Source organism: Clarias gariepinus, chromosome 25, assembly GCF_024256425.1.
Source record: "Clarias gariepinus isolate MV-2021 ecotype Netherlands chromosome 25, CGAR_prim_01v2, whole genome shotgun sequence".
Lineage (NCBI taxonomy): Eukaryota > Metazoa > Chordata > Actinopteri > Siluriformes > Clariidae > Clarias > Clarias gariepinus.
Window position 1 is genome coordinate 24,918,587 of NC_071124.1, and position 23,217 is coordinate 24,941,803.

Consider the following 23,217-nt stretch of genomic DNA (forward strand, 5'->3'; position numbering starts at 1 on the left):
TAGTAAAGTGGAACTTTTAACATAGATTTGTTTATACTATATGGGGATGTGAAAATAGGGATTGCTTTTGGAAACCAAAATCAAGTTGTTAGTAAATGTTTGCGGTCTTGTTCAATATATGAACAAAAAAATTTTTTTTACCTTCCTGGGGTACAAGATGCCTCCAAGATGAAAATAAAAATATATATATATTTTTTAAATAAACCCAAGCAGCGACAGAATTTTCTAGAAAGTAGTTTTAAATTAGACATTCGTTAGCAAGTTTATATTCTTTTATTTTCAATGTGTTTCTTCAGCGTTTTCCAGTTTCTGATGTGAAAGAAGCATTTAATCCTTAAATAATAAAGTAAAGCAAAAAAATATATTTACATACTTTTCAATAAAACTGTAATCAATGAATTATTAAGCACCTCTCACCTGGAAGTAGAACAAAAAAAAAAAAATCTTAAATATAGAATACAAGAGAAAACTGCCATATCTATTTGGAAAAAAAAAAATGCATGGCATTAAACGCTATTTAGCTAATGTTTATTTTTTTTGAAAAAAAGAAAAACCTCTCATATATATGTACAGAACTCTCCTGAAATGTTTCTCCCACTTTGCTGTGAGTAGAAAAGGCTTTTCGGATCATTCCTGTCTCAGTTGTCTCAGATGATTATTGTCTAGGCTTCAAGTTTTATTCTTTAAATGAAAATTTATATTCTTTAAAAAAAAAAAAAAAAAAAGAAGAAAAAAAAAAAAGGCGCAGGCTTTGCTCAACCTGGGGTGGGAGGGGCTTCTGTGAAGGGAAAACCCCACCTCCAAGAGGTAAAAATGCAGAAACGCCATGTAGGCAAAGAGCGAGAGAAAGAGCAGAGGGATGGCTTAAGAGGAAGCATGGTGACCCTTTTCCAGCCGCTAAAAAGATCAAGGATTATCCCCATGAATCCTGACCAGCACTGCTCTTACAGCAAACACGAAGGAAAGGGGGGGAAGGAACAACCAAAAAAAACAAAACAAAAAAACAACCTCAGATCTGCCAGTAAATACTCCATCATCACCGGCATCTTCCTTCTTACATGTTAAAAATAACACCAGCCTTCTTACGTACGGACACATGAGAAAGGGAGGGGAAACCCTAATTAAGAGCTAGTTAACGGCACGATCACGCCTCCAGAGTGTCGCGCACGTCGTACACACGCTGCGTATAAATCTACACTGAAGAGTAATAAGAGCAGCTCCGCATCCACTACAACCGTGGCACGCAGCCATTTAGCAATCATAAAATTCTTTTGCGGTTTTCCCCCACTTGTTTAGCGGGGGGGAAAAAAAAACAAAATGAAACTTTATTTTTATTTATTTTTCAAAAGTCATGGGGTGGGGGTGGGTTAGAGAAGTGATTGTAGTCAGTGTCTTTTGACTCGAGTCTTCAGGAGTTTCAAGTTCAGTTCAGTTTGTAGTCCTTTCCCTCAGCGCAGTACAGCTCCCGGGCTGAAGGGGGCGCTCTTGCTTTTAGCTGTTATCCGATTCCTCCTCGGCCTCCCGGAGCCAAGTGAAGAACGCGGTGACGGATTTGAGGGCCACGCCTTTGCCCACTTGCTCGGCGGGGTCTTTGCTGGTCTCCCACTTGTAGAACGCTTCCTCTTTGATCACGTCCTCGTCATACAGCACGTCGAAGAACATCCGCAGCAAACCTGAGAGAGAGAGAGAAAGAGCGCGAGAGAGAGAGCGTGCGTTGTTACTACTAGCCACGGGAATCACCTGATACAGAATCGCAATGTAAATCGAATCGGCACATGGATATCATGATTAATATTGTAAGTACCACAATTCAATAAAATGACGGCATACTCTCCCCGCTTTTAACAATTAAAAATAAAAGGTAAAAAACGTTATAAACTGGACTCACTGGCTGGTTGCTCCAGTCGCACCATGAGGGCCTGGAGAGCATAAAGTGCCTGCAGCTCCTTCTGCTCGTCCATCAGGTACTTCTGCAGCAGCTTGGCCCTCTGGGTAATCTGCTCCACGTCCACCTTATACGGGTTGTCACCTGTGATTGGGCAGAAACGTTAATCATCACGGACCACGAATAAACAGCTTAAAACCGTGTTAAGACGGAGGACACTCACAGATGATCGCCGCTTGGCACACGGAGGTCATCAGCGCTCGGACGAATGAGTTGGAGATCATCTGCTGCTCGTTGAGGTTCGCCTGAAATAAAGTACAAGAATGATCATTGTTTTTGTACTTCGATACAGTTTAATTGCCGCTCATGCGCTGTAGTATCATGCTAATTAGCTTGACATTCTTCTTAGTGTTTATCAGCAGTTGGCATCTACTATGTTGCATTACCGCCACCTTCTGGTCCTGTTCGCTCTCTTACTCTCCTTTCAGTTAAAATCATCTTCTCTAGTCCCTTAATAAACCCATCAAACATCCTCTTTCCTACCTTTCACAGTGTACTCAACCCTTCACAAATCCTCCCACACTTCCCTCCCTTAAGTGCTGTTCCAGAAGCCCCACCCCCTAAACAGGCATTGCCAAGGAACTTGGATCTCTAACGTCTCCTTTAATTGGGATTGAAACACAGCAAGGACTCAGTGTTTACCTCCACCCAGTCATGGATCCTCTGGTTGCTGGCTTTGTCCTGAATCAGCCAGTCGAGGTTCTTACTCATCTCCTCGACGCTCAGCTCCTTCTTACTTGGCTTCTCAGTCTCCTCCCCCAGCGTAAACTCCACTTTCTATAAAACACGAGTCACATACACGAGTCAGTACTGGAGGGAAATCGACTCGCAACAAAAATAAAAACCGTCCACTATCTCTCTCACAAAAATAAGGGCATAAGTGGTACCTGTTCCGTCACAAACTTGTTGACGTCCTCATCCTCGGCCAGGAAGTCCTTCCAGTTGAGCCCTGCGTCGCTCCACAAAGCGCCGGCCTTTTTGTGACTCTAAAAACGAGAGAGTTTGAGCTTTTACACAATGCACACAAGCTCAGTTTGTACCCGTCATCCGAGTCGTTACAGTATAATGTTATGGACTTATGCTCCTGCCACACCCACTTCAGTTAATAAAAGGCTGTTAGTAGTTACATTTAGTGTGCTAGGAGCTGAGAAAACACGAAGACGTAGGGGAAGGGAGGGGAGGGGAGGGGGGGGGCTCTCCAGGTCTGGAGCGGAGAAACACTGATCTAAAACAATACACATTTATTCTTAGAAATATAGGACTAGTTCGTTTAAGAGAGAGATACATACCAGTCCTTTACAGAGCAAGTTGAGGATGTGAACCAGCAGCACAGCAGCCTTTCCTATCGGCAACAATGGCTTCGCCACCTCTCTACACACACAGAGAACAGTATGAGGACAATATTTAATCTGAAATTATTATATTCAGCATCTGAAGGCCACATAAAACCACTTGTTCTGATATCAAGGCCACATGTAGTGCAACAAGTCTGATGTACACTTCCTGTTCATTAGGTAAAAGTAAGATGGCCGCCGTGCGCATCTTGTAGTCATCTGGCGCTTCATTTGAACAGATGGTGTTTAGTGAAGTTTTTTAATCCACCTGACGTACATGAGATACACGGCGAGTGCTAACACTCACATGGCAGCCGGTTACGGTGCCACGATCAACCCTCACTCAGGAGTTCCAAAAACAGATAAAAAAAAAAACAACTCTGCACCTGTTACGGCACACATGGTTTATTTTAACTTAATTTTATCTTAATCTAAAAAAAAAAAAAAAAAAAAAAAAAAAGTTCCCCGCTCCAGAGAGGATCATCCTGTCACACTTTGGGGATTTAAATTTTTTTTTTTCTCACCTGAAGAGCGGCCCCATGGGTATTCCTCCCTCGTGCAGCATGGGGGAGATGATCTCCGCCAGATACAGCCAGATGTGAGGAATGTCGATAGCCATGTCATCAGCCACCTCCAGAATCTCTTGAAGCCTAAAACACACACCATTTTACTTCAGGTGTAAAACTTGTACTCACCCTTTACACTCAAGACAATAATAAAATAAATCCAGCACAAGCCAACAGTTTCCTTTTTACATAAGAAGCTTCACGGAATAATAAAAAAAATTTATTCATTTAAAGCATCTTCTTATCTTGTGCACTTGCGTGTGTGAAAACACTTAAGCACAACGTAATCAGTGTTAATGAAGGATTAATACAGTGATCAATCGATACGCGAGCTGTAATTAAGTCGTCAGCGAGTGACTGAGTTCAGGATCAGCCGCTCGTAATGAGGCGGAGCATAAATCTGAACAGGGAGTCATTTCTAAGGCTCAGGTGCGCGGTGCACGGCAGAATCGATTTACAGGCTGATTCTCTGAACTCCTGCATGTAAAGCAGGGACACATCTGAGACATGGGAAGACGCCTGGGATAAAAATCACATCAGTGATCTGTGGCAGGGAGCCGACCCAAAACTGAGGTCACCATCAGAGTAACGATGTGATTATACGAGATAGACAACAGAAATGATGGTAATAAAAATCAAAAGATAATCATATGTACAGTCGATGTTTCAGATGTTTTTTTTTTGGGGGGGGGGGGGGCTCACCCTTTGTAGTACTGCTCAGAAGGTAAGATAGCAGCGCTGATGAGTTTGTGCAGCAGAAGGCCCATGTGCTCCCGGGCGATGGTGCTGCGCTCGAGCGTCGACTCCACGGCAACGCGCACGAACACGTAGAGCACAGACGCGCTGTTCAGCTCCTGTACGCACTGCACCGCCTCCTACAGGAGAGACGAGGACAAGCAGAGACAAACGTTAAATCCACTGATCTCACTCCCGTTAAACAAATTAGGTTCTGTTGAGAGTTCACCCCGCGCTACAAACCTTCAGGTCGTTAATGTGTAGGTACTCCTCGATGATGGCGGTGGATTTCTTCTCCAGCTCCTCCTCACTCAGGGCGGGTTTGCTCGGAGCCGGTGGCGGCGGTGTCGGGGCCGTTTCACGCTTCACTGATGAACACAACGCAACACACAGTTACGCAAGAAAATTATTTACCTTTGACCTTCTAAAGGGCACAATCTTACACGCCATTATGACCAACACATAAGCACAGTGATTAGTGATCATTAGCAATTTATAACATAAATCATATTTTAATTATATTAATACAATACAATAGTAAATCATCTAATTTTTTAAACTGTAAAAATAATTTTTAAAATATATCCTACAGCATTTTCATTAGCACTTTATAGTTCTCCGATTATGTTTACAGTAAACTAATATGAAAACCAACTACATACAGTAATTTTGGTTTTTTAATCATACACCAGATGCCACCATGTGGCTGAAATGAGGAACTGCATCCCTCAGAAATATTTTATCAGAGACGTTTTAGATCATGACGCAGATCGAAAAATAAACTTGCTGGGAGCACCTACAAAATCATGTAGATCAAGTGGCGTGATCGATAATCGACATACACATTTAATTTCTTTTTGAACTTTGTTTTTTATGTAGCATCGTCTACAACAATATATTAATTTATACAATTACATTCTACCTTTTGATTTAGTTATTTTTTCCCCCCCTCTACTACATATTGTGTGACTGCTGCTGCTATAATGCAATAGTTTCCCCCTGGGGATCAATAAAGTCTGTCATTAACCCGTCTCCTTACCCGCTGCCTCTCGGCTGGCGGTACGATCCCGGCTCCCGCGCTCCCTCTCGTCAATCATGCTGGACACACGGCGCACGTCTCCGGCTCGTGACCGGTCCTCGCTCTCCCTGCTGAAGCTGCGTTTAGTGATCGTGGCTCGCGTCCTGTCCAGCCCTCGGTCTCTGTCCTCGCGGCTGTCCCGACGGTCCAAGCGATCAAATCGGTCCCGCTCACTGCGGTCTCGACTTGAGCTGTTCCTGCATGCATGACAACACACAAAATAAATAAATCAAAAGGCAAGATGACTCACTATCATTACACAGAGCTTCGGATCTATTCCTCAGAACTTAACAGTAAAGTGTAAGTGTGTGATGATTGCTCTGCCGCAATCAATGACAAAGAACCGCTTACATCATTAGATAAGATTAGACAGATGGAGACATAAATAAAATACAGTTTAGTCCCAGAAATGAGGATTTAATACTGCAGGGAGATTCGGACCAAGTTTGTGCGTCCCCTCATAAGTGTCTCAGCATGTTATACAAACTAAACAGCCTGCAATTTCCGCAGTCACATTAATAATCACCACTGCAGGATGTTTACCCTCTTCAAAATAAATAAATAAATATAAAATCATGCGCAGCTCACTGTAACTTCAGGCTGTTTTTAAATGTTAAACATTACATCATAAAAGTTATAAAGGCCAAAAAGGCAGCAGGAGGCAACACTGAAAAAATATAAAGATAAAAAAAATGAACAAGAAATATATAAAACAGTAAAGTGGGGGTGTCTGTACATTTACAATATTTGTGAAGAAAAAAAAAAAAAAAAAAAAAAAAAACCACTCTTTTTGGTGTGGGAGACGCAAGATGAGTAACATCATTACAACGGTTTTTGGGGATTTGTGTCCGTTTGTGCAGCAACACGCAAAAACCACTGAAGGAATTTTAAGGGAGATTGTTTGGAATGTGGACGATTTTTCACACTTGCCTTTGAGGAACTCTGCGCTCTGAGTCCATTGAGGATGAGGAGGACGTGGATGAAGGTGCAGCCTGCTGAAGAGCTGAAAAGCGGTTCAGGGTACTCGTAGCCGGCCGTCCCGCATCTATTTGGGGGAGAGAAAAAAAAAAAAAAAAAAAAAGTTAAATATCAACATGAGGCCTGAGGAGCACCATAAAACTTAAGGTCACGCAATTTAGGAAAAACAAATAAGAAAATAAATGTGCAGATAAAGGCCGAGTTTATTGGAGATTAGTAATAATTTGTTCTTTCTATCAAAGTTCAAACAAAGAGATGTCAGTAGCTGTACCTTGCTCGGTGGTGGTCTTGGCTCCTGATCCACCGCTGCTCCCTTTGCCCCAACTGCCCCAGGATCCCTTTCCTCCAGGGGCGAGAAGCTGATTGTTGAAATCTAAAGCACCAGGCTGTGGAAATTAAATAACAAGTACGAATAAATCACTCGCTATGAAGCGCTCATGCCCCGCCCATAAACACTGATTTTTATACCGTGCGCTACGGTAGCTGCTAATGAAATAAGCAATTGTACCGAGATGACGTTTTTGCGCTCAGGTGTTCAGTACCTTGGTGATCTTGCTGAGGCGGGACGTGTCGATGGGACGGTTCTTGGTGCTGATGGGTACCGTGTTCCAGCCCTCATCCTGAGGCTGATTCATTCTACCTCCTCTTCCTCGACTTGAGTCTTTCTTGGACAGAAGCTGCTGCTGCACTTTGGCGTGCTCCCGGTGCTCCTCCAGCTCTGCCTCTTTGTGGATCTGGTCGATGGTTTTAGGGCCCTGGTCGCCTCGCCGGGGAACCCAGTTATTCTGTACACACAGGAAAAACCAGGAGGGTCAGAGACAGGGAGACGAGGCACAACGGACCTCATCATATTTATGACTTATCAAGTTATTTAATTAACTAATAAATAAACTTTTTTGTGCTCCAAATTATTGGGGCTGAATTATGACAAAGTGTGAGACTGTCTGTCCACTTTAAAAGTTTAAGGGTAAACAAAAACTTGTACAATTGTATAATAAAAAAAATATATGAAAATGAAACTTTACTTTTCTCAGGTCTATCACATCCTGCAGCATGAAGCGGATCCTCGACGAGGTTTTTTTCTCCTTTATTATTTTCTCCATTTGGTGGAAGTACTGGTCCATACGGGGCTGTAACCACACACACACGCGTTAACACAAACACAGTACCACTACAGAAGTTAAAGCTTAAAAACTGGATTCGTTTTACTAACATCTACACAGTTTAGTTACCTTGGCCTTCTCGAAGTCCAGGTCCTTGCCGATGGTGGACAGGAGCCTGCAGAGACACTCGAGGCTCTCCTCATCGTGGTTCTTCAGCAGCTTGACGATGCAGTCGTGCATGATCGGCTCCGTCAGCATCTTCAGTTTAAACAGCTCTCCGATGAACTTGATGTTGCCGAGGGAACGGCGCCGGGCTTGGTCCTTCGCTTCCTCCAGCTCTTCCTTCAACCGCTGCCGGATTTCCTCCTGTGGGGAACAAGGGGGGGGGGGGTTAGGGTACGTCCATTACAAATATAGCCATCAACTACATATCGACTACTCAGATTCCAGACATGAAACACTTTTACCACAAATCCCTAAAACTAGGGATGCACCGAAATTTCGGCTGCCGAAAATTTTCGGCCGAAATAGCATAATCGGTTTCGGCCGAAACGTAAGAAAGCGCCGAAAATAAAAGCCGAAATTTTTGCCACGCCTCTCCCATCCTCCCGTCTCGTTCGCGCTGTCATTACGCATCAAACACGCCGTATGTCGGCGGTTTGGAAGCACTTCAAAGTTTTAGATGAGGACAGCAAAGTTGCAATAATTTTAATTAATTTGTAGTTTTTTTTAATACAAACAAAAAGAAAATATTTTAAACATGTTTTTTAATGAAGCCATTTTCGGTTTCGGTTTTCGGCCAAGTGCATCCAAAAATTTCGTTTTCGGCCCAGAATTTTCATTTCAGTGCATCCCTACCTAAAACATTAAGAACCTACACACAACCACCTTTAACAGGTGTACAAACGCCTTATTATAAAGATATTTAAAATGAGAAGAGTATTAAAGACCCCCTGCAACCCCCCAGCGACTGTAGACAAACATTTACACCAAAATGGTACACTAGAGGGCACCCAAGTCTCAATGCACAGGAGAAACTAATTTATTAGCAAAACCATTCGCGTTTAATTGTATAGATTTTTCATGTGTATTTTTTTTTTTAAACATCTAGAATAATGCTTTAAAAATTATTCTTCTGACTCCTTAGGAAGCTGCTGCGACTGTTAATTTTTCCTGCATATGGGGACTTTATATGATTTTTTTTTTTTAAAAAGGTAGGTTCTGATAAATGTGAAATAAAAATGTTATAAATAAATAACTCAAAATGAAACCAAGATAAAAAAAGTGAGAATGCCATGCACACTCTGAGTGTGTCTGTTGTGTTTAGCGTTACAGCACCTCGGTGGCGGCGTCCAGCTCCTTCTGTTTCTGCTCGAAGATTTCGTCATCGTCCTTGTCCTTCTCGAACTCCTTCTGGCAGCGATTGAGCAGCAGTTTGCGGAAATTCACAGTGGCTCCCGGTTTGTCCGTGGTGGGCACTTTCAGCTGCACACACACACAAATATTAAGACTAATCTTGTCTTACACCAACATTTTCCTTTGAAAATGAAAGGAGGCTTCTCAGTTTGTCGAGCCCATCAGTGATGATCAGTGGCCCAGACACGTGGCACAAAACTGAGGTCATCATTGGAGCATCACAAACCCATACGAACTGAGGACGTCCCCAAACCTAATGATAATGTCAGACAGACAAACTGAGAACATAACGCCATCTAGTGAGTAGGCCTGGGATCGACGTCTTCAATAAATCATAATGTGTTTAAAAGAAACTGCCAGCGTCATACCAGGAAGAGCCACTACTGTGTGTCAGAGGCACGGTGGAGGTTAATTACACCTCTGGATTCTCAAAGCTACTACACCGAGCAAACCTTGGGTTACACAAAACTAGAAGAACTGCATCCAGAAGAACTTATATTTTATATAGCGATGTGCTATGACAACATTCCTACTCCTGACTGGCACAAAACCCTTATAATGTATTTTTTTCCACATGGCATTAGTTTTGATTTTCTACAAGGGATTAGCAAGGCTTGTGTTTGTGTATACACCCAGACATGAACTAAAAATCAGAAAAGCTTACCCCCATAAGGCAGCGGCACATGTTGGCGTAAGCAACGGAGAAGTTGGGTTCAGAAATGGCTTTTTCGAAGATGAGGTCGATGACTCCTTTGAGTCTCTCCTCTGTGTCGATGGTCAGCTCCGTGACCTGCTTCATGAGCTGCTGAAACATCTGCGGCGTCAGTTTGTTCAGGACGCTACGCACTCTCTTAAACAGCTCCTGGGTCTTGAGCGATTCGGGGTCGTCCTCGTCGCCGCGGGACTTCTTTACCGCCGGCTTCCAGGCCTTCTCGGCCTTGTTCAGCTGTATGTCGTCGTTCAGAGACACGCTGGCGATGATCTTGCGTGGCTCTTTGCGCTGACCCTGCTGAGACCGTCGTGGACCTGGGGGCTGAGAGTCAATTTTTTTTTTTTAATAAGATTTCCAATGTAACAGTATAAATAAAAAAAAAAGCAAACTAACAAGAAAGTCAAAGCACTGCATTACTGCGGCAGCTTTTCAGTTCAAACTGCAAAACTTCTCATCTCCAATATGCACCTTGAACAGATTTGGAACTGAGAACAATAACTTTTTAAAAAAAAAGTTCTTTAGTGAGACTTACAGGTCCTCTTCCTCCCAAAAGGGGCGCTCTGCCCAGATTGGCAAACGAAGGCGTGAAATCAGGCCCGCAATTCATCAGACGGTTCGGATCCATCGGCCGCAGCGGCGTTTTATTAGCCTGAACAGCACAAGAGAGGGGAGAAGATGAATGTTTCAAATAATAAACAGCGATTATTTTACAGCACCGCACTCCTACAGAGCGCTCCGTCACTAACGCTCAGCTTTACCTTGTCCAGAACCACGTCTGTGATGTGCGGCAGGCCCTCAGGTTTGTGCATGCTGGCACTGATGAACTGGAAGCCCAGCAGGAATTCCCGGTCGTACCTCTTCTTCTCCTCTGGATTAATGGGCTTCCAGTGCTCTAAACACAGGAAGTGAGAGAAACTGTTTAATAACGCAAGGAGTCGGTCAAAGTTTCAAATAAACCATGAAGCTGAACACTGATAAGAGATCGCTAAATCGACATCTACAACCTGTACATCAAAAACATCTGGCAAAGCATCAAGTTTAATGATCATAAAATTCTTGTAACCAAACGGACGGCCGCTGTAAAAACACACTGCTTCCCCGCTCACCCTCTTTATACTGATATTTCTGCTCCACAGGTTTCTCAGAGTCGGAGTCGATGTTCTCCGTTTCCAGTTTGTCCTCTTTCTCCTCCCATGTCTCATCGGTCTCCTCAGGGGTGGGAGACGCAATGGGACGAGTCTCAGAGGGCTGGACCTCGACGGGAGCAGGCTCAGGAACAGCTTCCTTCTCCTCCGGCTTAAGAAAATTTAATTAAAAAATTTAGTCATTAATAAGGAAATGTTCTATTAAAAAAATTATTATATATAACAGCATGTCTAAAGATGTCTTTTTGCAAATAGAGAATTACTGCAGCCATGATTAATTTTAAACACTTTATTATTGGCTTTACTGCTGTGTTTGTTAAGGGACAGCACTAATGGAAAATTAATGAAATAAAGAGGTAGAATGTGGTGTTCAACCGGGAGCAAGATCCGCAACATTTGAGAGTGAGAGAGACATGACAAGTGAAGACACAAACCTCTTTATATGCGTCCAACACGTCCCCGACCACTTTATTATTCAGATCGCTCTTCTTCAGCTTTTTCTTCTTTGGCATGGACAGAACAGCTGATAATGCAAAAGAAAAAGAGTTCAGCCGAGCAACATTCAAACTGTTTCCATGGTAAGAAATAAATTATATATACAAGATAAGATATAGTAAAAGATGGCTGCGATGCAGCCGAAAACGAGCATCATGGCCTGCACCAAGGACCGTGTGGGAACATCAGGTCACCTTGCATAGTCGTCTCCTCTGCAGGAGCAGGCTCGTCCTCCACTTGCTCCTCCTCCTGCTCTTCTGTAGATGTTTTTGCATCGATTTCAGGAACCTCGGGTTCGGCGGCCGGCTCCGGTTCTGGCTCGAGTTTCTCTTCCTGCAGCTCTTCGGGCTCCTGAGGCAGACCGTTGGCCATGGGGATGCTCGCAGGCTCAGGAACAGGCGTGGCTGTAGGAGCTGGGGAGGGCGTGACCTCATCAGATTCCGTCTCCCCGTTTGCAGCGGCTGCTGCTGCTGCTGTAGGGGGCGTGTCCTCCTCAGCAGGGGCCGCGGTAGAGGCGGCGGCTGAGAGCGGCGTTTCGGCGCATGGCTCGATCGTCTTTTCAGGCTCGGCCTCCTTGACGTGAGCGCACGGCTGTTCGGGAAGGGCGGCGTTAGACTCTGGCGCTTCCTCCTCTACCTTTTGGGGCGCAGCTTCAGGAGGCTCGGGGGCGTCCACGCTGTCGTTCGTTGTGGGCTCTGTGGGGAGCGCTGTAGGAGCGGGAGAAGAGGATGGAGAAGGGTCCGGAACAACATCTTCACTTTGTCCTGGAGGCACAGGAACCACCAGAGGAGCAGCAGCAGGGACATCTGGGACAGATTTAGGCTCGGGGGAAGGATCTGAACGAGGTGGAGGGGTCGAGGCAGGAGCCGCAGGGCTTGAAGACTTCACATGATCATCTGGACAACACACACAAGGAGGAACACTGGATTACACGGGCTGGCTCTGATTAAGAACTAAATCAGAGTGGGAATCTATTAATCTAATGCTGAAGGTGTTTACCGAATCGGACCACCGGAGCCGCAGGGGTCACGGTCTCACCGTTGGCCTGGACGGTACCACTGACCTCAGCACCAACAGACTGAAAGGAAAATAAAACAAAAATAACTTCTTTTGCTTAACCTCAAAGCATGACAAAATGTTCACTACTGTCACACAGATTGAGACAAATCCACCGGACAGTTTTTTTATTTGATAAATATAATCTGGATTAAGCATATTTATAGGCAGGTTTATACACACACGCCAACACTTTTCATAGTTCATTTCCAATATGGAAGTGCCAATATAATCGCTTTTAACTGAGAAGAAACACTCGATTGCAACCTAAAGTGTAAAAGTCTGGATTAAGGTCTAATCTTACATGAGGAGGCGTGGGCGTAGATGTGGTCCTTGCTCCAGACATGATCTCCTCCGTGATGTCTTTACCTCCTTGATTAGGGTCTCGTATTCTAATCTGAAAAAAAAAAAAAAACATTTGTCGGCTTGATTAACACCACAGTAAAAATCAAAGATCTGACCGCTGAAACTAAAGCATGAAGCTTTTAGAGAAAAGACTAAAATATTACAAAATAAAACAATGTTCTGTTTGAGTCAGATTTGTTCTGAAGTCCGACAAAGTGAGTCTTGTACGCCTTTGACACAAATATACAATGTAAAGCATTCCAGTCCAGTTGACTAAATCTGTCACTTTTCCCACACTGCCATAACTTACGTCATACAATTTTAAATACTCAAATACTTTTACACCTTATTTCATCTCCACATCTTCAGCTCATGTTCAGACTTTAAACATAAAGCTTTTTTGTGCACTCATTTTAAAAAACTATTCCTTGCCACGTGCACTTAATTTGTACTTTGATTTGTAACAAGTACTTAAAAAAAAAATGAGCGAAGGAAACCAAAAGACGACACACTTAAAAGATTCATCACCTGTTTGCGCTCCCTTTTGTGCTGTTGGGGTGGGGCTTGCTGCTGAGGGGGCGGGGCCTGCTGCTGCTGAGCAGGGTTCATCATAACAGGCGGAGTGGGCACTGACGGTTGGTACGGAGTCTGAGCGGGGTAATACGCTCCAGCTGAGAACAGGAACATACACAAACGAGAGGGGGAGAAGAAGAAAAACAACAACAGTAATTACATTGTTTCTCGCAATTCGTGTTTCTCGTCGACATTTCATTAAAATTTTTAAGTCAACGTGAATGACTACATACAGGCTCGGTTCAGTCCAAGTCCACAATGCAGGGTTGCTCATTCGCATTTTAAAAATCAGTTTGGAGGGGAACGTTTTAATAAAAAAAATAAATAAATAAAAAAAAAACACACAGTTTGTTTCCACCTGCATCGTGGATTCAACCACATGCAAGTGGCGAGGTCGAACGATTCAACTCCATTCAGTCAAAATAAGTCGGGGGTAAGAGAGGAAGTGTAGCCAGCTGTACCAGGGAGCTAACACTCGGGCGCAGACTATTTGGGGAAACCTTCTGACTCTTCTATAAGAAATATAAAATAATATAATCTGTTTACTTACAGATTGTAGTCTTGATCTGTAATTAAACAAACTACGTTTACTGTTCCATTAAACAAGCAAATTCTTTTTGTCACTTACGTTACAAAATCTTACCTGCCAGGCAGTATTTCCTATTTCTTGAAAAAGCTAAATATTATTTAGAGTGGTGTAAACTCATCTGTCTTGAAGATGTGGGAAAACTTTAAGTTATGACTTTGACTGTTAGTCAGTGCTGACACTGGAGACTCCTTTCACTGATTACAGTTATATAAACTTTAATAAAACTTCACCACATTAACGATCTACTTAATTCTGTTTATTACGAGTGGAGTGTGCTTTACACCGTTATAAAGAATTAATTAACACCCTCTGACCAGAGCACAGAATTCAATCGCGCTGTGGAATATAATTGTGATTTAAGGACTTTATGTACTGAAGTCTTGTCTGATCGAATAGTAGGGATGTTGGTTCAACTGGCTACAAGAATCAAAAAGATGGGTAAACATGCAAAAAAATAATAATTACAGCAAATAAGAGCTACAACTCCAAACAATGACTCATGAGGCGACGTAGAGATGATAATACATTTTGAAAAGGAAGTTGCAAGGCCTGGGGTTTTTCTTCAAATTGTAATTTACCTCATAGGCAACAGGGGGCACCAAACCCAACCTGTAAGTTTTTTTTAAAAGCAGTTTTTTATTTTTTTTTTAAATAAACTGTTCCTGTTTAAAAATCAGCACTAATCGCAGCCTCATGTGTCTAACGGGAGTCGGCCAGCGGGAGAACGCGGCCAGAACAGTTTTCAGTAGTTTAGGGTTCTGTATCCATGCTGTGAGTTTTTATTTTAAAAAATTAATAAATAAATAAAAGCCAAACAGCCCTGCGTTGTGTTCCACACTCACCGGAGTAGCGGTGGGAGGTGAGAGGAACGGCGTGATGAGAGAGACGGCTGCTCTCTCGAACCGCGCCTCTCCCCCCACCCCCCCGCCTCTCCCTCGCTCCCAGAGCGGCCTCTGAACTCCGCCCAGAGCGGAAAGGCGAGAGAGAATAGAAGAAAGAGTAGAACGTGAATGACAGAATATTGAAAATATTTTAACAGCACAACTGGGGGCTAGAGAACCTGCGACAGTCAGACAAGGCAAAAAAAATAAAATAAAAAATACATGAAAACGAAATAAATATAAAACAAGAAGAGAGTAGAGCGGCGCTGGTTAGTCCGGTTTAGAAGAGAGGAGCGAAGGACAGAGGTGGAGTGTGTGACAGCGTTAAAGAGCCTCTTACCATAGGAGGAGCTGTAGTCGGGGTTGGTTCCGGGGGGGTAAAAGCTAGTCGGTGCGCTGGCCACTGAATACTGCTGCGTCTGGTGAACGTATGGTCCGCGGTACTGCGACACCTATAAACAACGCAAAGCCACAATCAGTTAACCTGGAAAACATGAGACGCACCAAACAATAAGTCTAGACTGATTTAGATAGACGCGATGTAGTTCATTTTAACATCATGCATATAAGTGGTACTAGGACCATGAAGGGTCAGGTCAAAAATGTGGAGTACAGTGAGGTGTGTCCTACCTGTCCAGGCTGAATGAAGTAGGCGTGGCCCTGAGAGTTGGGCGGGAATGGGATCTGCTGCTGGGGGATCATCACCATCGGCGAGTTTGGGGGGTAAACGTGAGAGGATGGGACAGGGCGAGGCTGGTTACTTGCCCCCACACGTGGGGCGCTACTCTGCAAAGTGCCCCGGGGGTAAAATGACTGGAGGAGAGAGAGAGAGAGAGAGCGCGAGATGAGTGTTAGTCTTAACAATACTGATGAACTTTCAGGAAGGAAATAAAAAAATAATAATAATAATAAAATACCAATAATCAACCACAAACAAGTAGAAACTAAAAACTAGAGAATTGGGTATTCAATAAGTTAACTTTAGAACAAAGTAAAAAAAAAAAAAAAAAAAAAAAAAGTCTTATACAATATGGAAAAAATTATTGTAATGTTTATTGCTCCTTGTAGACCAACACCCATAGTTTTTTTAAAGAAAATAAAGAAACATTCTCCATCCATCATGTACAGAAGTCCTGAAGGACCAAGAGGTTAAAGAAAATTTAGAAATGTATTTTGGTCTTGTTCCCGTGTCCTCTCATAGCTGTGACTTAACCACGAAACACCCCAAACCAGTCAAACTCAAACCAGACTTTATTATGGTTTTTACCCCAGTTTTACTGAATACGAGTCACAACGCTTCTTGAATTCCCTAACTCGCAGATCAGGGCTTCTGTACACATGCACTAGTTTAGACTTCATGCACAACAGCAGTCAGAGCAAGCGTCCGAGCGCCGCGTCGCTTTCACAAGAAAGAAGAAAAAGAAAAAAAAAAAAAAAAAAAGGAGAGGAGGATGAGGAAGAAGAGAAAATGGAGAAGCAGTGATTTTTGTTAGTATTTTATTTATTACCTGCAGTGACCTGAATCCACCCTTCATCCACAAAGCACACAGCGGAAGACAGAGCAGAGCGAGAGTGTGAGAGAAAGGAGGACAACACGGAGCAGCAGTTAATCAGACAGCTGTTAGCAGCAGAGGCTAATCAAGCTGATGTGCATTTAAAGAAAGAAAATTCTTTGTGACAATTTAAGATCTAACATCTGAAATCCTTTTATTTTTCTTCAATTTAAGTGAGTTCAAAAGGAATCAATTAAAAATAAAGAGCAGATGACGCACCATAAAAAAAAGTAAACATTACGCAGTAAAAATTGTAGCTTTTGATTCCCCAGCCATGTTACTCAGCCAAAAGAAAAAATATGAACCAGCAATCTAATTTAGTAAATTAATTAAATAATATCAGAAATTCAATTAAATTTTAATTTAGTGTATTAGTTAAAAAGTTAGCAGGATAAGAGCCATAAACCATCACCCACATAAAAGTTTATCAGACTTTTTCCCTAATTATAAAAATGACTAAAAATTCATTTCTTCGAGATGTGTAGTGTGTGTGTGTCCGAGTATGAGCGAGAAAGACTAAAAGGTGTTAGTACCTGTTGATGTAAAGCACGAGGCCCTGGTGCAAACTGGAGAACAGCAGGAAGAGAGAAAGAAGTTTAAAGGTCAAGACGGGAAGAAACAGAGGACAGACTCGAATAACAGACACCATCGGCAGGTAACAACTCAGGAGGCAGGGTGTGTGTGTGTGTGTGTGTGTGTGTGTGTGTGTGTGTGTGTGTGTGTGTAAGAGAGAGAGAGAAGGATAGAGGGAGTGTGCGCATGTACACAACATGTATCTTGCAAATAAGATTAAAGACTGTCTGGTTAAGGTCATTTATTAATTATAATCCAATACAAAGGTTTCAGTAATTTCATCATAAATCCTATTTCTCCCATTCATCCCAATACTAAATTGACACCCAGTACAGATAAGATTGTGTGTGTGAGAGGGGGGTACCTTGCTTTACCTTTACTTTATTCCCGTTAGATACGAGGTAAATGTATTTTTCTGTGTGAAGGAGTTTAACTTCAGCTGAAAACATTTTAAACCTGAATGATTTCTAAGCAAATTCTATGGGATGTAGATTGTAATCAGGAGAATAAACACTCTGGGGTGCAGTACAGGAGGAAATAGAAAAAGCAGTATTGTTCTGTCTCCAAAAGAAATTCACCAAGATTTCATCTATTTAAACTATTTTAGATGAGAGGAAGTGGAACAGGACATTTAGAAAAAGACGTATTACTGGAATGAGGATGAGCTGACGTGACGCCTCCGTCAAAGACATGAAGCAGAAGTCAGGGCAGACAGTTAGCGTAGCCACAACAACTGCATCAGAGCTGCGTAGCATGCACGTCATATTAAAACGATTGTTATTTCTCGTCAACACCCAGGCTAAGTCAAATAAAAACCTTTCAACTCAAGAAATCAAAAAAAATATCAATCACCATCCCCCGCCACTTAGCGAAAGCTAGATTCTTGTTTTTGCGATGCACAGCGTTAAATAAAGAAATTACAAGTTTTCATCTTAAGTCCTTTTACCCAAACCAGTCATTTTAATTTAAAGACAAAAACTGGGTGCAAATACTTTGTAACTAACTTATATACAATTAAAAAAATAATGTTAAATAACTATAAAAAAGATAAATAAATAAAAAAAATTTCTCCTACTGAGAATTTTAAGCAGGATAAAAAAAGGGAGAAAAAAAAAAAAAAAAGTAATAAGCTGCCTAAACAAAAATTACTAAAAAATAGAATTGACAAAAAAGCTGTTTAAAACAATATATACACAAGATTATAATTAGCAGCACATTTTTATAATTTTTCAATTATAAAAACCTAATTTATACTCCAAAGTCTTTAAACCAAGTATGATGATTCATGTTGATTCACTCGAGTGATTCATGATGATTCAAGACTTTTTCACTCTTCATTTAACTAAAGCTCACCCTTTTTTTTTTTTTATGATGACGGTGTCATATCATACCTGTCTGGGTTGTGGTGCCGAGTTCATTGGTGGAGGCTGATTGGCAAAAACAACAGAGGCAGGCTGACCAGGGGGATAAACAGCCTACGGACAGGAAGGGCAAGGGGTCAAGGTTAGGTGAAGGAACGAAGCAAATCGCACGGTATTCAAGGAGAGCTAAAACGAACCTCACAGTGAAAATCCATTTCCCTGTTCAACTCCCAAGTTCCCAGAAAACATTTATCATGTACCCAGTTACCGTGGTTACCACAAGCACATTTCTTCAACAGGAAATCATTGTTCTGTTCGATATAAGAGCTAAACCACAAGCCTAGAAACTAGTCATAAACCTAGCACCCTATATTTACAAGAAGAATGAGCACAGTTTAATAACTGACATTTATTTTAAGTAATAATGAGCCACAATCTTTTAAACACATCTGCTCTGGTTTAATTTAACCCAACTCAAGTCTGAAAGGTGATTGGTTTCTTACCGATGTCAGTCCTGGCGAGGGGGCGGGGTGAGGGACTGAGGGCGGTCCTGCGATAGGCTGAGGCGGTTTATTCATTTCCCGTGGTTCTGCATGAGGGGGGGTCGTGAACCTGCCTGCCAAACTGTACAAAACACCACAACATCAAAAACTTTAAATACAGGATAATTCGCAGTTTGCTGCTTAAAAAATTAATATATATTTATGCAATATTAACATAATCCGCATTGAAGTATCAAGATATTGTATCGAAAGGTGACTGGTGATTCCCATCTGTAATTTTTTGTGACTACAAATACATATTCTAGACCGTAGATTAAATTAGACAGAATATTAAAGACAGAATCTATTTTGTAGAAGAATATCTAAAAACCAAATACAACATCTAGAATTTGAATAGCAGACTAGCTAAAAAGAAGTAAATCTATAGACTAACCAATACGACGATTTAAAGACTACACACTATGTATAAATCAGACATTTATATTAGACATTTAGATGAGGGTTCTGTAAAAGAGGCAGCAGGTCAGTGTACCTGTGAATCTGTGATGTTTATCTCTTCGTTAGATGCTTGGAAGGGACCCTATTTAGTGTGCACTTACTGTTATCTAGAAAAGAGAAACAATCAGTTAACATTTATTTTAAAAGAAAATAATTCAAATTTAAGGACAACAAAGAGACTAGTGTGTGGGACAGAGACTGTAATAATGAGGGTGGGGTTTTACTGTGGGTCCTGATAACATGATAAACCCCACCCTTACTCCATACACACACAAACCTGAAAATATCTAGTTGTAAAACAAACCTGAAAAACATTCTGTACCTAGAAAGTATAATCGATTGCCAAAAAAAAAAGAAAAAAAAAGGTCACCAGTGACATTGCAAGAGTTCACTGCTGTTTAACCATGACCAGGAACAACTTGCAGTGTTTGTGTGTGTGTAACTTGTGTATGTGTATAGGTACATGCACACATAGGAAGAAAATTCAAAAAAAAAAAAAAAAAAAAAGGACTCTCGTATGTGTGCGTGCACCAACACACACACACACAAGTTACACACACTGCAAGTTGTTCCTGGTCATGGTTAAACAGCAGTAAACTCTTGCAATGTCACTGGTGACCTTTTTTTTTTTTTTGAATTTTCTCCCTAATTCAGTCGTGTCCAATTCCTCCCTGTCACTAGGGGGCTTCACATTAAGGCTACTACTACCACTCAGTCAGGAGGGCCAAAGACTATCACGCATTCCCTCCTAACCACGTGACGCCAGCTGGCCGATCTCTTCTAACTGCTCGTTATAACTATTCTGTCGATTATTATTCTTAGAAAGAAAAAAAAAAGGACAATCGGAATTGGCTAAAATCATTCTTCACGTCAGACTTTTTCAGAACCAAGCAAAAAAAAAAAAGAAAAGAAAAAGAATGACACAATGGAGAAGAACGATAGCTAACGGCATTAATACTGATATCCAAACATCTGCAACACCTGGGGGTGGGGGGCATAACCCCCCCCCCCCCCCCCCAAAAAAAAAAAAACTTGCCTAGGAGAGATTTTACAGATTAAAGGGTTTACTTTGTAATGAATAAATAGTCGTTTAATGGGGGTTGTTTAATAATAAATAATATTATTTATTATAAATAAATAAAAATTATTTAGTTTTTCCCTCCTGTATAAACCTTACATTAGTCAATATGTGTGTGTTAGGGTTTGTATAAACAACCAAGTGCATGTTTATTATAAAATTGTGTAACGCTACAAAAAACTCAAAAGGTTAAATACACAGTAATTAAAATAATTAGAAAAAAACTTGCTTTTTCTTTTCTCTCTTTAGTAAACCAATGATCTTCATTATCCAATAAAAACACAGGAACAGCCTCAATTTAAAACTTTAACTCAAAAACTGTTTACTGATTTAGCCCGTCCTTTAAGTACCTCATGATAAGTCATTAATCATCATTATAAGCGTTTGTATTATTGAGCAAATTAGTTTTGAAAAATAGTGTAATGTTACGTCGTCTAATCTCATGAATAAAAGGTTAAATATAAAGCATTTGAACTTTGGGCTGACTGAGGATTTTCGGGGGTAAATAAGAGGTAGAATTGAAAGTTTCAACCAATTATATTCTGAAATTTAATAATACGTCTGATATTAAATAATACCACGTACAGCGTTAATTTAATCCACATTAAAACACAAAACTATTTATGACAATAATAATAATAATAATAAATCCTCTCCACATCGCAGAGTCTCGGTTCCCTCAGAGAGCAGCTAATGCTCGGGGTTTAATCCTCATCAGGGCACGAGCTGGGACGCACGCGGGGCACGTTCTATACCACTGCGTAGTGCACGTGCGCAGGGAGCTGGCGGGCGTTTGGGATCCGTCCCCAGAAACTTTACACTTAGCAACCATATGGCAGCGCAAGCGACACGCTAATGTCCGCTTCACTCGGATAAACTCCCGACCAAGCGCAGTATCGCGGCCGGGACACTCACTCAGACCCACAGAGGGTACAGCGAGACCTGTACACACGCGCGCTACGTGGCTCTCTGACTAATATGTAAATCAAAAAAAAAAAAAAAAACCGAGGACGCGGCCTACAAACAGGCCCGAGTGTCACTGCAGGGTGATTGTTAATGTGTGGCTAATGCTAACCGATTAGCTGTGCTTAACGGCGAACAGTCGGCCGCGTTCAGGTTTAAAGTTTTGCACAAATCCCAACATATTTTTAAGGTGTCACGATATATTTATGAATATTATTTATAAATTTTTTACAAAATCCCGTATAGCTTTGTTCACGTTAATGCTAGTCGACAACGTGACTAACTCAACATATGGGGCCAGGGAATCCAGGCCGGACTTTACTTCTGCATACATTTCCGTATACGTAACGGAAACGCCGGAAGTGAATGTCCGCCATTTTTTAACACTGCACCACAACGTTTAAATAAACCTCATTTATTACACTTAATACATGTTTATATTATATTTATATACTAAATGTACCTGATTTAAGCGCAAACAAACGTTTTGCCAGCTACGATACACAGCTAATATAATAAAAAATAGCATCACTCGTGTTGCCATGTGGCTAATTCTCAACTGTCAAACATGTCATAACCTTATACTCAAAGTTTAAACTTGATTTGAGCAGAGAAATATACAGCGACTTAAAAATTACAAAAACATACAAAGCGCTAATTTACATATATAAAAAACTATATTAATTAGGACGTTGTCGCTCACCCTCGTTAGTGGGCGTGGACAATCGCAATGACGCAATAAATCAGTTACGTCAGGCCGAATACAAACCGCTGACTGGATTCTTCTCGGAGCTGGAAGCAGATTGTAAAACTACCAGGTTTCAAGCTCACGTGCGCAGACCTACACTCTTAAATGAGGCAAAATATTACGATGCCTCTAAAAATTATCAACTCAAAAGCGTTGCGACGACTTTAAATTTATAAAAAAAATTACAATGAACTGTTATTAAATAAGAAGCTCTGCAAGTCATGCTGCTCTTTTTAACACATGAAATAAAACACAACACCGATGTGTAACTGCAGACAGACACGAGTGTGTGAGGTAGTCAGAGGAGTGTGTGTGTGTGTGTGTGTGTGTGAGTAAGAGAGTGAAGGCGCAGGGTGAGCCGCAGCACACTGAGGCAGAGGCCCAGCTGGCCCTCATGATTAAAGCTAAGCTAGCAGTTAGCACAGATAGCACGGCGGCTAGCGGCTAGGCGCGCGCTGCACTCACCGGTCCGCGTCCTGTCAGGCTCCGCGCGCTCTGGAAATGACGCGCTCTGTGTCTGCTCGGTCTGTAACAAACCGCACGTGCGGCACGACTCCGGGTCGCGAGCGCAGAAACCAACGTCAGAGCTGTTAAAGAAGAAACGCCGCCTCGAGCCTCACCGTCAGGGGCTGCGTTTAAATCCCCAACTAGCGTGCGGAGCAAAGGCCAAAAAAAGTGCCGGTGTGCTTCTTACAATTCACTCAATTCAGCTTCCAGAATTCCCTACAAACATGTCGGACTCCTCCAGAGCGAGCCTGAGGCCCGGAGGTCCATGATGAAGCAGCGGATGGAGTCGGATTGCCGCCGGAAAACTGAGACACACTGCGCGGATCACACACCGAGGACTCCGAGAGCCATTCGCTCCGCTTTAGTCCCGCACACACACACACCGCACCGGCCCGGGGGGGGGTGGAGGTTTAATCCCACCCGTATTCACACAATCCCCGCCCTCTTGCGCGAAGATTGGCTGGAGGGACAAACTCGCGAGC

General features: G+C 42.1%; 1 protein-coding gene and 1 non-coding gene across 3 annotated transcripts; both read right to left on the reverse strand.

The window, feature by feature from the left end:
• Nucleotides 1-1,318: 1,318 nt before the first annotated feature.
• eif4g1a (eukaryotic translation initiation factor 4 gamma, 1a) lies at nucleotides 1,319-23,119 on the reverse strand. 2 transcript variants are annotated; one of them, XM_053486403.1, is made up of 32 exons: nucleotides 22,694-23,119; nucleotides 19,474-19,546; nucleotides 18,942-19,062; nucleotides 18,469-18,552; nucleotides 17,038-17,070; nucleotides 15,582-15,764; nucleotides 15,292-15,403; nucleotides 13,437-13,579; nucleotides 12,868-12,960; nucleotides 12,507-12,585; nucleotides 11,702-12,403; nucleotides 11,447-11,535; nucleotides 10,974-11,163; nucleotides 10,626-10,759; nucleotides 10,400-10,516; nucleotides 9,820-10,188; nucleotides 9,078-9,224; nucleotides 7,869-8,105; nucleotides 7,662-7,766; nucleotides 7,179-7,421; nucleotides 6,908-7,022; nucleotides 6,589-6,703; nucleotides 5,620-5,855; nucleotides 4,824-4,948; nucleotides 4,548-4,720; nucleotides 3,804-3,929; nucleotides 3,235-3,316; nucleotides 2,833-2,931; nucleotides 2,588-2,722; nucleotides 2,109-2,190; nucleotides 1,889-2,029; nucleotides 1,319-1,673 (listed from the first exon to the last, which is right to left on the reverse strand). In XM_053486403.1, exons 3-32 carry the CDS (start codon nucleotides 19,014-19,016, stop codon nucleotides 1,492-1,494), a joined length of 4,746 nt encoding a protein of 1,581 aa, XP_053342378.1. In that variant the 5' UTR covers nucleotides 19,017-19,062; nucleotides 19,474-19,546; nucleotides 22,694-23,119; the 3' UTR covers nucleotides 1,319-1,491. The 2 variants fall into 2 exon arrangements, with proteins under 2 accessions (XP_053342378.1, XP_053342379.1); XM_053486404.1 differs by lacking the exon at nucleotides 17,038-17,070.
• On the reverse strand, nucleotides 9,296-9,371 carry LOC128513541 (small nucleolar RNA SNORD66). Its single transcript, XR_008356406.1, has one exon. It is a non-coding gene; the product is annotated as a small nucleolar RNA SNORD66 (small nucleolar RNA).
• Nucleotides 23,120-23,217: the final 98 nt, after the last annotated feature.